The 16,068-nt window shown below is 56.3% G+C and overlaps 7 protein-coding genes across 7 annotated transcripts; 4 read left to right on the forward strand and 3 right to left on the reverse strand.

The window, feature by feature from the left end:
* The first annotated feature begins 62 nt into the window (after positions 1-62).
* Positions 63-1,123, forward strand: N657DRAFT_419939 (uncharacterized protein). Its single transcript, XM_062787278.1, has one exon. The coding sequence runs from the start codon at positions 352-354 to the stop codon at positions 949-951; it is 600 nt and encodes a 199-aa protein (XP_062647432.1). The 5' UTR covers positions 63-351; the 3' UTR covers positions 952-1,123.
* Positions 1,124-2,982: 1,859 nt separating this feature from the next.
* N657DRAFT_633892 (uncharacterized protein) lies at positions 2,983-4,011 on the forward strand (the record flags this gene model as incomplete). The annotated part of the gene is made up of 4 exons (XM_062791243.1): positions 2,983-3,093; positions 3,260-3,513; positions 3,610-3,617; positions 3,764-4,011. 4 exons carry the CDS (start codon positions 2,983-2,985, stop codon positions 4,009-4,011), a joined length of 621 nt encoding a protein of 206 aa, XP_062647433.1.
* A 379-nt stretch (positions 4,012-4,390) lies between these two features.
* Positions 4,391-5,557, forward strand: N657DRAFT_419975 (uncharacterized protein). Its single transcript, XM_062787280.1, has 3 exons — positions 4,391-4,634; positions 4,708-4,861; positions 4,942-5,557. Exons 1-3 carry the CDS (start codon positions 4,489-4,491, stop codon positions 5,476-5,478), a joined length of 837 nt encoding a protein of 278 aa, XP_062647434.1. The 5' UTR covers positions 4,391-4,488; the 3' UTR covers positions 5,479-5,557.
* Position 5,558: 1 nt separating this feature from the next.
* N657DRAFT_419961 (uncharacterized protein) lies at positions 5,559-6,210 on the reverse strand. Its single transcript, XM_062787279.1, has one exon. The coding sequence runs from the start codon at positions 6,002-6,004 to the stop codon at positions 5,636-5,638; it is 369 nt and encodes a 122-aa protein (XP_062647435.1). The 5' UTR covers positions 6,005-6,210; the 3' UTR covers positions 5,559-5,635.
* A 270-nt stretch (positions 6,211-6,480) lies between these two features.
* Positions 6,481-13,193, reverse strand: N657DRAFT_596310 (uncharacterized protein). The gene is made up of 2 exons (XM_062789994.1): positions 6,907-13,193; positions 6,481-6,762 (listed from the first exon to the last, which is right to left on the reverse strand). The coding sequence occupies exons 1-2, from the start codon at positions 13,002-13,004 to the stop codon at positions 6,660-6,662; spliced, it is 6,201 nt and encodes a 2,066-aa protein (XP_062647436.1). The 5' UTR covers positions 13,005-13,193; the 3' UTR covers positions 6,481-6,659.
* A 158-nt stretch (positions 13,194-13,351) lies between these two features.
* N657DRAFT_420024 (uncharacterized protein) lies at positions 13,352-14,528 on the forward strand. The gene is made up of 3 exons (XM_062787282.1): positions 13,352-13,890; positions 13,947-14,271; positions 14,495-14,528. The coding sequence occupies exons 1-2, from the start codon at positions 13,464-13,466 to the stop codon at positions 14,099-14,101; spliced, it is 582 nt and encodes a 193-aa protein (XP_062647437.1). The 5' UTR covers positions 13,352-13,463; the 3' UTR covers positions 14,102-14,271; positions 14,495-14,528.
* A 201-nt stretch (positions 14,529-14,729) lies between these two features.
* Positions 14,730-16,049, reverse strand: N657DRAFT_645252 (SIR2 family histone deacetylase-like protein; the record flags this gene model as incomplete). The annotated part of the gene is made up of 1 exon (XM_062792922.1): positions 14,730-16,049. The coding sequence occupies exon 1, from the start codon at positions 15,933-15,935 to the stop codon at positions 14,733-14,735; it is 1,203 nt and encodes a 400-aa protein (XP_062647438.1). The 5' UTR covers positions 15,936-16,049.
* Positions 16,050-16,068: the final 19 nt, after the last annotated feature.

Raw genomic sequence — 16,068 nt, forward strand, 5'->3', positions numbered from 1 at the left:
GAATACGACTCGCATCACAAGCAGCTGGCTGACCCCATCAGTTGCATTGACGATGCGCGTGTTAGTCGCCGCCCTGTGTGCCCTCGCGGCCTCTTCATCAGCGCCACCGGCCCTCGGCCGTATGCAGTTCGAGAGCCCGCCCGAGTTTACAGGCGTGATCGCGCCCAGCAGGAACCCCGTTCACGTCATGGGAACGCAGCTTTGGCTCAGGTGGACTCCAGCGCCCAAAGGAAAGAAATTATCCATCATGCTCTATTAGCTTACTGCAGCTGAGGCTGCCACCTTTAACGGAAAACCCCACGGAGAACTAGCAGAGTACATCACTCGTACAGCAGCCACAAGAAACTAAAGATGGCATCTGTGGTTAACTCCTGTGCTTACAGACGACCAAGTAGACACAACGAGCTTTGTCTGGCTCGTAGGACAGCCAAGAACTTTTCCGTCTCTCAGATGTTTGCTTTGGGCGTCTGGGGGGAGAATACGATGGCACCCGACTCGGCGACCAATATCTTCAACATCACTAGCGCTACGGCCGACACAAGCAGCAGCAGGCTTTCCGGCTCCCCTTCTAATACCACCAGTAACGGCGAGGCCCATGCCACGACCGGATCCAGTTTGCCAGCTGCCGATCGGTTCACGAAACGAAGGCATATCGGCTGGCGTTATAATGGGGGTAGTAATCGGCGTTATCTCCGCTGTGATACTCCTCGTCGGCCTGGCTTGGTACATCGGGCGCCGCGAGACCATCAAGCGACAAGAGATGATCCAGCCGGTGGCCATACAGGGCCTCCCACGGCACTACGCGCATGCCTGACAGACACTGTTTCGCCGGCCCGGCAAGCGACCTTAACACGGGGCCTACCCTGGCTGAGGCGCCGCCGGATAACCGCAGGCACGAGTTTTGGTTCAACAGGGAGCATGGGGTATCTGTTCTTCATTAGGACAAAGTAGATACATGTATATGTTGACGACTGGAGTCCGAACCTTTGTCCGTTCTTCCCCTGCGCCCGACCCATTTCGTTGGCAAATCTTCTTCAATGATTCTTTTGAGCAACCGGGACACCCCCCCTTCCCTTCGAACTGACTAATTACCAACTCCAAGCAGTGAATCGTCCGGCGAGGCATCTGCAACCAGCTGCGTGACCACGATGCCGTCAAACAAGTCTGCGAGGTGGTACGTAGACTCCTGTTGCTCGCTGGATTCGCATGCCGTAGTCAGCAAGTCGGCTGATATCATGTTGGGTTGGGTTTGATCCTGGACAACAAATTGAGTCTCGTTGCTGACTTGAGACAGATTGACTCCATGCAGTGCACTTGCAGCTCTCGCTTTGATTTGAGACTCGACGCCCTGCGGCAGGGCTTCTTCGCGTAGGACGGCATGACAGTGTTCTCGGGCTTTAATGTTGTGACAACGGTCAAGGTGAGAAGCTGAGCGAGCCTGTTCTCAACAAGGTCAGCAAGGTAAGGTAGTGTTGCAATGGACTGTACTCAAGGCTTGTGAAGAGGACGAGGAGGGTTTACAAAATGTTATTATTATTCCTACACCGTTGTGCCCTAGGGCGTGCCGGACCTTCAACAACTTACTATACAGGAAAACCGCGCCCTCGTGGGCCGGGTGAAAAACTCATATCGACAATCAAGGACACGATCAGTGTGTGATTTTGCAAATACAAAGTGAGAAGGCCTCTTGGCCTTCGAAGGAAAGGGATATCAGACTGCGAGCTCCAGCTCCAGCCTCCTGGCCAGACTGTACATCGGCAGTTTCCCCGAGTCCATCAGCCAGTCCAGGATCCTCCCCGTTAGCCGTGCAGCTTTGGGACTGATTCCCTGTAGAACAGAAAAAAGTCCCTTCGCGTTCTAACCTCGGCTCTCTCCCATCTTCGAGTCAACGGTGGGGCCAAGCACCACATCACAAGGTTTTCGACAGTCTCTCGTCCCTCTCCATACTCGCATATAGGCGTCAGAACATCTGGGACGCTCCTTTCGAATAAGAAAGCCCGAAGGCCTATGGTCCCAGTTCGAATCTGGACCAACAAGTGAACTCTTCGCTCTGCTGAGGCCGTCGTGTCTCCGTAGGGTTTTGTCTTGGAACAGAGTCTCATGCTGATGGTCAAGGTCGTCTGCGGGCCTTTTGCTGTCCAGCCGTCTCGTTCCTTAAGCCACCTCTCTCTCAAGGCGTTTACAAAATGAGCCCAACGAGTAGCTTTCCATTTATTTTCAAATAACTACACTAACTATAACCTAGCGCAATGGCCGTCACACGACTGCTGGTGTCAACAGCTGTGTTTACACAAATGGGGATACCCTTCGTCCAATCTTCAGTTGCTATGTACTAAGTATATAGGGGAATATCTAAGGTAGTTAAGTCTGGCACTGGACTTGGATATAGGGACATAAACCCAAGGAACTGTGCTTGTGTGAGATTTGCGTTCACATGTGGTCATGTGCATTTTCGCTCATAACGACGGCTGCTCTCTGATCCTCCAACAAAGTGCACCGTGCAGCGTCGCTACTTGCGAGGCTGGCTGTGGGCAAGTTTAGGCATTTCTTCGCTGCCACACACGCAAACTGACACGCAGGCCTGGATCGCCAGACCCCATCCCGCCTCCTACTTCCTTGGTGTGTTTCTCCTTTCAAGATGCCGACCTGCAGTTCATCTGAATCGTATGATTCAGGCTTGGGGAGCGAGCCGAGCGGTCCAAGTTGGAGCTCCGAAATCAGCCATGACCTTACAATCCTTACTCCATTCTCCCTTGGCACAGAGACATTTGGCGACTTCAATAATCGGCCTAAGAATCAAAAGACCGACGAGCCAAACCCCGCCAACAGCTGGTTTAACGGCGTCCTAGTTGGCCAGGTCGGCACCTTGTTCCAAGCATTGCCAAACGAGGATGCGTCCCTGGTGATCGCGATCGAGAACTCTCGATCGACTGGCACCTTATTGAAAGCGAGCCTCTCGCTGCCCAAGTCTACTTCACCAACATGAACTACGAGCCACCCATGGACATGATCGATATCGACCCCATGGAACACCTCGGAATAAGGATGGATGCATTCTCAGTCCCCCAGATTCCGTTTTCCTCTGAGCCTTGGGTTAGTGAAGTCCAGGACAATTTGGGTTCAGGCACGGCGCGGCGTCCTCCAAAGAGTATCAGCCCCTTGAAACGGTGGGGGTTCGTCCCTGCTCGCTCCCCCGGCGGCAACGCCGCCACCGCCGAGGACGACTGGTTGGCCGCTGGACTCTGACAAGCCCGCGCAGCCATTTCCCGTAGGGTCGCCGATTCTCAGTCCATCTATTGTACTGGATCCCATATTTCTTGCGCTTGGCAATGAGGGTGACAGCGAACTTGACCGCATTGACAGCGCTGCCGAGCAAACAACAACACAAATGCACCAGCCCACCAATGCCTCGAAAATGATTGCCACGGAGACACTGGTGTCCATCTCCGGTGGAGCTCTCGGAGGCCTCATCGATGAAACTGTTGGAACCTGCAGGGCGACGACCGCTGAGATGTGCGCTGGAAGAAGCTATTCCCAGTCAAAGCAGTGGATTGAATTTTTAAGGTGGTAAAAGTGATTGATTGACCATGCTGTTGATGGGCATGGGAGAGGACTAAGTATGTAAGGAAGAGGGGTTGCAGTGCTGGCACCAATCAACCACCGAGGTCCGTTGAATGCAGCCATCAATGCGGCTTCGTTCCGACAGAAACCTCCATACCGTCTTCCCCGTTAGCTGAGCCAACGCGCAGCGGAACTCCTCCAGATCGGCACTTTACGCCGTCTACCGGCGGCTGCGATGCTGAACTTCAAGTTGGCGCCGCGGCTGAGCCGGGTGTCTACTCGACCAGACAAGTTGGGGTTGCCAAGATCCGAATTGCATTATTGTTGATCTCCAGGCTGCATGATGCTTGCGAATCCGAAACCTGGGTGTCATTCTCAACGACAGAGCCCGAGGAGCCTGAGGACCATGCTGAGGGTCAGGAGACAATGCCGACCCAGGCGATGGAGTGAACGGCGTCCCTGATGAAACCGACGTGGTTCAATCTATGAGCTCCCGCTCCTCTGGAAACCACAAAATGGGCTTAATATCCAATGAAGAGGAAAATGACGGTCGGGAAGGCCGAAATAGGAAACGCAGACACCTAAAGTCGCCGGAGATGATGGAACGCCGACCGCGATTTGCTTGCCCCTATCAAGCCTCCGAGCCAGGACATCATGGCTGTCTGCAGCGGGGTCCCAGGACTCCAAACGGCGGCTGTGATGGCATATACCGACTAAGTATAAACCCTTAGGCCCGAGAAAGCCCCAACCATGAACATCCCCCTGATAACCAAACCGTATTTCAGGCAGCATCTCAGCCTGAAGACACATGGTCTCATTCCGATGCCAGGTTCGCTGGAGGTCCTTCGATACTAGAGCCAAAAAAAAAACGAACACGTTCGAAAAGCCGGATGTCGAAAAAGACCCAAGGCACACGGCGAACGTTTCATGGATGCACGCCACGAGATTGAGATTGACAACATGTGCAATTCCACGTCAGAAGTGGACACATGTTGGAAATTGTTCCGGCTTCTCAGTCCTGGCATGGATGGAACAGAGGAGTCCGTGATGAAGATACTGACTGTATTGTCCCTGTAGGTTTTTGGGTCCTCACTAACTTGACAAGTGCAATCGGGTTCAATGTCGCTGACTAGTAACCCAACTCAGACTACATCGCTCCCGATCTATCATTGACTATCCCAAGTCTAAACGTCACGGACATAGCTTTCTCACACAGGAGCTCTCCACTACCACGCGTATGATTTGTCTTGGCTGCCTGAGCCATGCGACAATCAGTCGTTTGGTTGAGCTGCCAATTGCAGTAGGTTCACAGCACTGTGGCCCTTGTTTCCGCAAGGCACAGAGCTATCGATGTCAGAGCAGCACCTTATAATGTCCCAGACCCTCTCTGGACCCGTTTTCGAATCGACGCAGCAGGTCCCTCAACCCTTGGTCGGCACGACTACACCTACGCGCTCGCACACAAGCTTGAGGGACTCGAGCGGTGCGCCGCCGTGTTCATGGTCCAGATCACAATCTGCCAGCAATGGCGGCGCGACGTCGACAACCTCTATCCAGCCAGGATCACCCTCTATTGAGAAGACCCACAGCCACATAGGAACGAGCAGTGTTGCGCACCTGCAGCGTAACAATGAGAGACTCCGGCAGCGAAACCAGCAGGCAGCGAGCAAGATTTCCGAGCTACGGAATGCGAACCGCGCGTCTGAGACCGATATAAGGGACGCGGACGGTATTCTGGAAAGGGTGTTGAACTCAGGAGATCTCTCTGTAGACATGTATGAGAGTCTGAATCAGTTATCGAGACTGCTTCAGGCGGCATCGGAGAAGCTGCGGAGTGTTGAAAGTGTTCGGTTTGCCCCTGAGTCTGCTTCCCCAAGCAACGTACCTGATATTGCTCACGCAGCAAGCGCACTGTAAGGCATAGACCAAGTATTCAAGTGGTTATGAAACGACTTGTTGCCGTCAGAGATAGATCTTAGCTACGCGGTTCAGTTTCACACAAATCCACATAATGCATCACCGGCACTACCCACAATCCCATACCAACAGACATACCGTATGCGCCAGCATCAGCCTACTCTGAGCAGAACCTCTCTCCCCTTTCCCCAACAACAACAAGCTCGAGATTGTCCGTTACACCAGGAATCTCGTTTTTGAACCCACTCATGGCCATCGCCAATGCTCGCCATCTCCCTACAAACCCACCCTCAGGGGCCTCTCCGTTTGAAGCTCCCACCCCTCGCCAAAGAGATACAGCGGATCGACCGTCCCAATCGCAATGCTGATGCTGGTACCGGACTCCGGCGTAAAAACAGGAACGAGCCGCACTCGCCGCAGAACACTCGCGCATCGCTCTTGCGGCGTGGTCCAGGTCAGCGACGCATAGGATACCTTGTGATATATAAAGAAGAGGGACGACGTGCTCTTTCGGCATTGTGTGCATTGGCAGCTACCACGCTGTCGAAGAACTGAGGTCTTGGTCAGCTAAAGCATGTGCTGGAAGGGATAAACAATCAAGAAGCCCAATACGCCATCCTCAAAGTCGTGCCCCTCGGAAAAGTAGATTCGGTGAGCGATCTTCCCGCAGAGGCAACTGCCCGTGATTTTTTCTGGGGAGCGGTTCCGAGATCAATCGTTGAGGCCTTGTCCGTAATCCGTTCTTGAAGACGAACAATGCATGGAATTCCAACTCAGTTTCTGAATGAGGTGAGATAGAAGAGACACCTGAGCTGGAATTTATCATGATGCCGCTGATTGATGCACAGCGTGTCATACGGCCGGAGGATTTCCCGCACCTGCCTCATTCTGTAAGTCACCACCAAGTCCTCTCATAGAATGTCATGAGCACATGACGGATGCAGCCCGGACTCACGAAACTCGATCGGAACCATTTTCTGTTCGTTTCCTCGTCAAGTGTGAACCAACATTCGTGCATTCAATGGCTGCGTTATGTTCATGATGTCTATCGACCCAATTCAAACCCAACTCCATCCAATGCTTCACACCACCTCTGTACCCAGAAAAGCAACCCGATCCATACAAAACCCCTTTCAACGTACTCAACAGACCCAAGTCCAAACAATACCCCCTTCACCTCTTCACCTCTCCACATATACAGGAATCCCATATACCACCGCCGCCGCAGCCGTCACATATCTCAACTTACACCTCCCCCGACTTCTCGCCACAGCCTGCACAAGACTTGCATCACCATACTCTCCCTTCAAGTTCCCAATCGTACTCTCCGTCTCCCCGGATCCACCACCCCCCGCGTTCCCTCTTCCCCTCCCTCTTCCCTTTGTTTCTTCCCTCCCGGTGATACATCCCCTTTCAATCAAACCCCACTCCTCCATCACACCCCCCGCAAACCGATCCAGATCCCGATCGGTCACGTCCCACAGCGTACCCACCACAGCCGGACAACCCGCCATCATGTAATTCCACACCGGACCCGCGGGCTCAAACTCGCCATTATCCGCCAGCGCGGCGCTGCTGCACCCCATCAGCAGCACCGTCGCGCGGCAGCCGGGTTCCAGCCTCCTCACCGTCCTGCCGCGAATGTACTGCGCTCCGGAACCGTGGCCGAAATAGAGGAGGATGCCGGAGTCTGTGAGAGCGGTCACGAATTCGTCTTCTGTCGGAGGACGGGCCGTGATTCCCTTCCAGCTCTGCGGTAGCAGTTGCGTGGAGAAGGCGGGTGAGAAGAGGGCCTGCGTGGATTGTAAGTCGGCCGACGGGTTGAGGATGTAGGTTCCTGAGGTGGGCGGGATGTGGTGACCTTCGGAGGCGGCAGGAGAGGACGAGGACGTTCCAGTGGGCTGTTGTTCTTCAGGCTGGTGCCGATCAAGGAGCAGGCGGCGGAGGCACGCCAGCGAGGGGACGCGCGAGACGGGCTGACCCTGCATGCACGGGAGGGATTCCCAGGGGAAGATATGCAGGGCTTTGTCAAGGACCAAAATGGTGTGGATGGCGGGGACGGGCTCGTCGGCTGCGTTGGCGGCCGAGTGGTAAGCAGTGAGGGCGTCCATGGTTTCGACAACCATCGAGTCAAAGTCGATTTCGTCGTAGGCGTTCCACTCGCCGTGAAACTGCAGGATGTCGACAACAAAGTAGAGGAGGTCGGTGAGCTCGTCGTCGAAGTCGCAGTTAGGCCGGGTGGCGTCGCCGAGGCCGATGAAGAGCTCCAGGATGTTCGTGTCCAGCGTGGCACGGACACCCTGCGCTGTCTTGATTTTCTTTCCGCGCACCTGCCGCCGAGAAGGGAGGTGCTTATCCAAGACGGCCAGGAAGTCCTTCTGAAACCTCGCCAGCAGCTCCGGGCGACGGGAGTGCTGCGAGAAGATGCCCCTGAACCCGCCTAGCCAGATGTTGTTGATGTTCACCAGCAGCTCCTTCAATCGCTCATCCAAAGCCTCCCGCTCAGCCCACCACTCGCTCTTGGCACCCTTGACGGTCATGTTTCTCGAATCGTGGCTGGTCTGGTTGATCAACTTGACGATCTCCAACAGTTCGGAGCGGCCCTGCTGAAAGTCGAAGACGTCACTGTCGGCATCGCGCGAACTGGCCCGCTCGAGGGGCAGCCGGATGACAAATGGAATCTGCCCAGCCTGGAACTTGGTGATGCATAGGTCGTGATTGCCCTCGCTGAGGGAGACAGAGACGATATTCCAGGACTTTGGCGCGATGTCGATATAGTCTCTCTGTATCTTGTGCAAGTCGAGTGTGAAGCCCAAACTCGAGCGCCTGGTCGCGGCGGATGAGAGCGCCGGCGGCCAATCCAGCCTGTCGTTTCTGGTCATGTTCTTCTCTTGGATCATCGCCTTCCGCTCCCTGCGCCAAGTAAGATTTCGAGCCAGCTCGACCGAATAGGCCGTCTGAGCAGAGTGGATCGCTGCCTTTGATTTGGTTGAAGTGGCCGTGAGGAACAGGCCGACGTTTTGGAGCAAGACCGATATCCTGTGGATCAGGCTGGCATCGCCACTAACAGCGGCCATTGACTGCGCCTCAACAAGATAGTCGTGGGCTTCACGCAGGTTGTCGACGTAGAGCCTCCCTTGTCCCTCGCCCGCAGTGGCGCTTCGTGGTTTCTTAGGCGACGAAACTTTCGCTCGGGGCGGTGACGCCTTGTCTGAGCCGGAGAGCGCGGGGAAAGAGATGGTCGAGTCGTGGATGACAGAGAACACAGGATCCTGGGCCATCTGCTCCATGCTCCGACCCATAAGGCACAACGCCATGGCCACCTGTCTGGCGGGCAGAAGACCGGATGCCTTGTCGGCCGTGGCTTCCACGAGCATCGCCTGGGCCTTGGGCCAGTCCTTTTGACGTAGCATAGCCTCGGCCTTCCGCACGAGGATAGCCACACGCAACTTGGCTAACTGGGCGTCCTCCGCATTGGGGCCGAGTGTGAGGGCGGCGGCGGCGGCGGTGGCAGCAGCAGGGGATGTTATCTTGGCTGTGCCTCTGGCCGCTTTCCTTGCCGGCGCCTTGGTAGCGGCAGCTTTGCGGCCGCCTTTCGTAGGTTTCTGGCTGATACTGATATTCTCCAGCTTGTTCTCGATAGTGGCGGTTTCAGCTTGTTGGCCGGCGACGGCAGGAACGACAGCGAGGTCTTCTGCGACTGCCTCAGCCTTGGCTAGGAGAAGCTGTGCTCCCTCGAAGTTGTTCTGGGACAGGTGTATGGAGCTGATATAGCAGGCGAGTGTTGCCAAGGAGTAGGAGCAGTTCTTATCAGGAAACAGGCTTGTGGCTTGTTGCAGCATCTCTTGCGACTTGGCGATGTTGGCCGCTCTCCAGCAGACTGACCCAATCCATGCGGCACACTCTGCGCTGTAAAAATCCGAGTCGACCGTGCTGGCCATTTTCAGTGCTTGCTCTGCGTAGTACATGGTCTCCTGAAACATGCCGAGATGAGCATAAAGCGAAGAGAGCCGGAGGACGTGGCGGTAGAGGCAGTGGAAAATCCGCCAGAATTGCGGACGAGGTGTCTGTTGGTGGCCTTCCTTCTTGAGCTCGATTGTCGACAAGTTCAGGGTCTGGCTATTCCGTTGGCCTTGTTCGACGGTGGTCCCTGGCGCCATTTGACTCTCCAGCTTGGTCCAGTCCTGGAACAGGATGCGGACGCTATCTCTAGAGTACACGAGAGCGTGGTGCGAGTCGCCACGCTCGAGGGCTATAATGGAGTGGAGGTAGTAGGCGTATGCGACGAGTTGCCTCCTCTCAGCCCGAGCGTGCTTCTCAGGCGCGGCAATGGCATGGAAGGCAAGCTCCGCTTGGGAAAGGTGATCGCCAGCTTGCCTGAAACTGCCGAGGGCAAGGCAATGGTCGGTGAAGGTGAGGTGAAAGTAAACGATGGCTTCGCTGCGCATTTGAGCTCCGATATGCTCCTTCGCCTTCAGGAACACCTCCTCAGCTCTTGACGATTTGCCGAGGTTGGTGTATTGCAGAGCGAGACAGGAGCTGTGGTGGACCACGTCTTCGGCATTGGCGACCTCCGCAACCTGTGCGATGTCCGTGACCAGCTCCAGAACGGTGGCGAGGATGGTGTCCCGGCCCTTCATGCGGAGGAAGTCGGCAACCGACTGCAGGTGCTCGATGAGCCCCGGTATATCATCGACTGCCTTCTCCAGGGTTTCCCTGTCCCGACATGTCGTGATGATTGACCGCCAGGTGGAAATAGATCGATCGAGCGCCCCGATGTCGCGGTAAGCATCAACGGCCGCGGCTAATGACTGGTAGAGCGCTTTCATGTGCGGTACGAAGCCAGCCAAGCCCGAGTCCTCCCCGAGATCACCACTGCCCTCGAGTTGAGCGGCGTCCTTAGCAACCGAGAGGAGCTCAGGTGCCCTGCCAAGATCTCCAAGTGCCGCGCAGAGTAGGGCGAGAAGGACCCTAAGTCTCCGGACTGGGTAACGGGTGGGGATGTAGATGCGAAGCAAGGTATCGACGATGGCGTGCTCCAACGTGATAAAAGCCTCTTTTGAGCATTGCTGGAGCAGAATGAACCGGAATTGGTGCTCCAATGCCGCAGCGCGTTCGGCCTCGTCGAGATTAACGGTCCAGTCCATCCAGACGTGCTCCATCTTCGAGATGGAGACAAGAGTTCGTGAGAGGCCCGCGGCCTTCTGGTTTTGGGCCCAGACGACGGCTGGGGAATCTGTGTCGAGGCTTCTGGCGACTGTCGCTAGGACGCCGTCTTCTACCAAGCTGGTCCGAACGGATTGGAGAGCACTGAGTGCCTCCTCCCCTCTGCCCAACGTCCTGCAGAGTTCCGCCATGCGTTCCAGCTTCAAGGTGAGCTGGGCCTTTTCCTTTTCTGTGCTCGTCCGGTGCTTCACGCACTCCACTGAACGCCGGAGCGCCCGAAGAGGGGCGGAGTCTTTTGGGTCGGTTGACTGCTGGCGGAGGCAGCTGTACTGCAGGTAGTAGAAATGCGAGATCTTCACATGGTAGGATGCCGAGGCGTCGGATGTGGACGTCCCCGTGTACTCCAAGAGGGTGCTGCAATCGCTGAGAACGGCGTCCATGAGATTCCAAGGGAGTCGTGACTGGTCCAAACAGGTTTTGATGGTCATGAAAGCCGAGTCGAGGGTATGGTGAAGGTACTGCGACATGAGCTGTCGCCGCTGATCGTACCGGAGGAAATCTTTGGTGCCGCCCTTAGGCCCTGGAGGCTTGCCGAGCCATCGAAGGCAAAATCGAGGGCACTGAAGGATGAAGGTCTCCAGAAGCTCCTTGATGGAGAGCAATGACCGAGAGGTATAGTCACTTCCCTTGGCGAGGCCGAGGAGAAACTGCATTGCCGCTTTCCGGACCGCGCAAACGTTGATCAGCAGCTCGTCGAGTTCGGCAGTGTCTCCACGTAACGGGCCCTGGATGCCGGCAACCACTTCTTTGAGAAGGTGATCGTCGGTCAGGTACTTGGCGGGATATTTGAGGTGGAGAGAGAGCAGCTGAGCCGCAAGAGAGCAAGACTTGGCGATCGATTCGTCCTTGGGGTCCATCACCTCTCGAAGCTTTGTGGTCCACATGATGGCATCCGGTATTTGCTGGGCGTCGCGTGCGAGAGCTACCAGGGTCTGGCAAATCCCGGCAAGTGGGAGTTTGGATCCTTTCAACGGTTGGAAGCCGTAGTTCTGAAGTTGCTGGTGTATCCGGTTGAAGACTTCGGAGCAGACGGCGTAGCGGGATTTCGGGCTCTCAGAGGTCCGCCGGATGTATGCGCTCAAACACCTGGACAGAGGAACCATAATATCCTTCTCTGCGTCTCCCTTGTGTTTGGCCAGTCTCCACCAGTGAAGTCGGGCCTCAAAGGCGAGTGCTTGCAATTCGAGAGCGGATGCCGGGGAGATGCTGAGTCTAGACTCCTGTGCTGAACCGTCGTCTTTGGTAGATACACTGGGCGCAAGCAGGAGGAGGCATTGGGTTACTGTCTCCATTTGTCGAGCAATCTTCCCAACGTCTGCGTCATCCTCCTTCGCCGCCGTGAGAATCAAGTTGATTGGTGACGAAGGCTGGTCCATCAGAAGATGTGGGAGTGCCGCCTCGATCGCTGATGGCTTCTTTGTCGCTGCCAGAAGCCGCAGAATCTGGGTCTGAGTCGTGATGACTAGCACAAGCCGCTGTCCTGATGCCTTGATGGCGCCGAAGCCAAGCAGCTCTGAGAAGAGCTGGGCGGTATTCTTGGGTTCAGGATTAGCCGCATTGGCTGTCTTCTTGGTATCGGAGCCCGAAGAGCCTCCCAATCTCTTTTTGAGGATCCTCAACTCCTTGATGGCCTGCTCATGAAGGTTCAGGCTGATCAGCTTCCCAATCAAGGCCGACATGCCCGACTCGAGTTGTAGATCTGGGAGGGTGATTTTGCCTGTGGGGGGTAACTGGCGCAACGCAGCCAGGGCTACGCGGGCACACTCGACGGTGGCTAGGAGGTTCGTGTTGTTCTTGGACGACTTCGAAGGCGATCGAGCGTGTCTGGTGATGACGGGCGAGGTGGACTGTCGGTTGAGGCTGCGGGGCTGCAGAGGAGTCATGGGCGCCGAGCTTGACCGCCGAAGCGCGTTCTTGGCTGCCGTCTTGACCAGGTCGTCCTCTTGGGTGGCTCGTGGGACGGCAGCCGGGGAGGGCTTCGCAGCCTCTCCCAAGGCCTTGAGGGTGGCATTGACGACGTGTGTTGCGAGTGCCGCCTTCTCTCGTATAGAAAGACCGCTCTCGGTGGCGGCAGTAGCTTGTTTGACGCGTTTCGTTGGTGCTCTTGAGAGAGTGTTCGCTCTTGACCGGGCCGAGTTCGCCGTCTTGGTGGTAGCTCGGGCTTTGCCCTGGTCAACAACGAGGGTGTCGTCCTTGGGGAGCAACAAGCTCTTGAGCAAGGCTGATGTCGCCGGGGTGCATGTCGCGACGGACGAAACTGCGCTGCGCGCGGCGTCAGCCTGCGCGAGTAGTGTATCCATGAAGAAGGTGCGTGATGGGCCGATTCAATATCATATCATCGCTGTGTCGAGGATAGTATCCAAAAGCCAGCAGTAAACCCGAAGGATTGGTATGGAAGCTGGAAAGGCAATGACGCTGAAGGTCCAAAAGCGGAAAGATTGAGAGCTGGAATCTCGAATTGCGGCCCGAGTCGCGTGGGAAAGACGGCGGTCGGCAGGTCCAAAAACAGGGGTCAGTCAACGGGCAGATGCGGGCTGACCGCGTCAGGAAAAGCTGTTCAGTTGGCACGGCAACGGCAAGACAATGGGCCTGTCATTTGGACCCACATCACTTCTGCTGGGTTTCATCTCAACAATCGAAGCTTCGATAAATCTTCCATCTGCAAAGTTGCAGTGGGTCCCCGCATTTTTACGGATGACAACCTTCATCAGCGAACGTCACCTCGAAGACCGAAGGCGACTGACAACGGTTGCGCAATTATGAACCGCATCGCGCTCCAACCGGCGCTTCGGACGCCGGCATTACGCCAAGCACTATTGTTTGAGAAGTCTTTATCATTGACACTCAGAGCACGCGCTCTCAGTACCGTCGCCGAGCCCTCTTTTTGGAAGTCTCTTGTGCCCAAGCCGCTGCGGCCTCAATTGTCGACCGCTCCAGGAAAGAAGACAAAGCCCCAGAAGGGATGGAATCCTGCGACCTTCTTCATCTTCATCTTCCTGCTGATCGGGTCCATGTCCATCCAGATGATCGCGCTGAGGAAAGATTTTGCTACCTTTATGCGCCAGTCGGACGTAAGGATAGGGCTGCTCCGGGAGGTGGTGGAAAAGTTGCAGAGGGGCGAGAAGGTCGACGTGGAGAAGGTCCTGGGCACCGGGGACAAGGAGAAGGAGTTGGAGTGGGAAGAAGGCTAGCAACTTCGAGCCGTCTGTTTTCCACGATGATGTGCTGACGGGACGCGACAGTTCTGAAAGAGATCGAGCGCGAGTCACCCACAGAACAGCGGAAGAAGCAGCCCGAGCCGACGCCAGCTCCTAGTTCCGAGGCCAATGTCGTGCCTACGGCACAGCCGACGCGGGCAGCACTGCAGAGTGAACTCGCCAGCAAAGGCTTTTTCTAAGGGCGCCGTGCTGAAGATGCAGGATCAGTAACGACAATGAAGGTGTTGCTCGGCTCCAGTCAACCGAACCCGTCATGCCCGTCTATTGCCGACTTGCCCTCCACAACGGCCCAAATATCCTCGGCGCTGATGGCTGCGTCCCACAGAGTGCATGCCCATCGCCGTCTACGGTACGTGGCATCATCTCGCTTTCATGTGCTGCCCAATGCCGCACGGCATCTTGGTTCACAGTTGCCCAGCCCACGACAATGATGACCGAGACATTCCAATAACAGTTATCCCTATCTGAAAACAACGGTGCTGATCTTGGTTCTAACTTCTGACTGTCTTTCCTTGTTTGCTTGGACTGTTATTGTATGTACATTCTTGAGCTCTATGCTGACAGTCCGGCAGTCACCTCTTCCAGGTCTAGCCTCGAGACCTCATCACGGTAATCGAGACAGAACGAGGCACCCGGGAGCTTCAAACATTGATCTGCTCCCTGGGCGGAGCAAAGTTTAACGTCGCGCCGCGGTCGCCTAGGGCAATGGACGTCCGCCATCACGACGAGTCAATGCTATTGATACGGCCATCAACCAGCAAGTGACCAACAAGTGGGTGACCTGGGGGACTGCGACTATCATAATTCGGTCTATTGTAACATGTTCTTGAACACGGCTCCCTCGTTCTCCTGGATTGAGCCAGCTTCTGGCGACGAACGCAAAGTCCACAACCCAGGCCGCCGCAGCTCTTCCACGAGGGCCGGCAGCAAGCTGTCAGTCGACATCTCGACCCTCACTCCTTGAGAACCCGGTTGGCCGGGTTCCAGGTCCACAAAAAATACCTCCTCGCCCCTGACGCCGCCAATGTTCACAATAGCTATCGGCATCCCTCTATCCTTAGCGCGCTTTGCTAGCCTCCACGCCGAATATGTCGCCATGGAAGTGGCGAGCACGAGCAGCCTCCCCGCGCCGTCAATGGCATCTTCTGCAGCTTTCTTGACCCCATTAGCGATGCTCTCCCCAAACATCACAACCGCAGGCTTCAAAATGCCGGCATTGCTCGTCGGGTGCCACGCCCCGTCGCCATCCACTTCAACCGTCCCCCTCGCGCCATCCGCCAGCGGCGGCGGACTCGCTAGACACTTTGGACACGCCGGATACCGGAACGTGGTATACGGCGCATCGGGAACCTCCACGTCACCGTCCGGGTTCATCTTGATACCCCGCGCGCGCTTCTCACGCGGGTCTTCCGTGTCTAGCGCGCCCGTCGCGATGGCCTCCTGCAGGAACGCATCCCACAAAGGATTCAGCCTCGCCAGTTCCGCCTGGAGCACTTCCCGCGGGAACTCGCTCCGGCAAGAGGCGCACACCGTCGACCGCAGGTAGCCGTGCAGCTCCAGCGTCGGGATCTCCGGGTGCGCTCTGGGGTGGAAAGAGTCGACGTTTTGCGTGATGACACCGGACACGAACCCCAACCTGCCCAAGTCACGCACTGCGTAGTGGCCCGCATTGGGCTGAGCCTTGCGCAACGTCGTCCACCCTAGAAAGCTGCGCGCCCAATAGCGCTTGCGAGCCTCGTGGTTGGCGAGAAACTCGTGGTAGTAGATGGGGCGGTACGTCTTGTTGACGCGGTAGGTGCCGTTGGCGCCGCGGTAGTCGGCCAGGCCGCTCGCTACCGAGAGGCCCGCGCCGGTGAGCACGACGGTGGATGTGGGCAGGTCCCGGGGCGGCGGGGCATGGAGGAACTCTTGCAGGGCTGCTATGGCACCGGGGAGGGAGCGGGCTGTGTGCGGGATGGTGGCGGGAGAGGGGAGGAGCTCGGTGTAAGGGATGCGCATGAGTGGTTTCTTCATGCTCGCTTTGTAGCAATATACATTAATCAAGGCCGATTTGTACTTGCATCCCGATTACGCTGACGCGTGTTGTACGTCGATGTCCGGCTCTATTTCCCTGATTCAGGATGAAATTCGACGCTGCCGAACTTGA

Source organism: Parathielavia appendiculata (assembly GCF_033297405.1).
Source record: "Parathielavia appendiculata strain CBS 731.68 unplaced genomic scaffold N657scaffold_6, whole genome shotgun sequence".
Classification (NCBI taxonomy): domain Eukaryota; kingdom Fungi; phylum Ascomycota; class Sordariomycetes; order Sordariales; family Chaetomiaceae; genus Parathielavia; species Parathielavia appendiculata.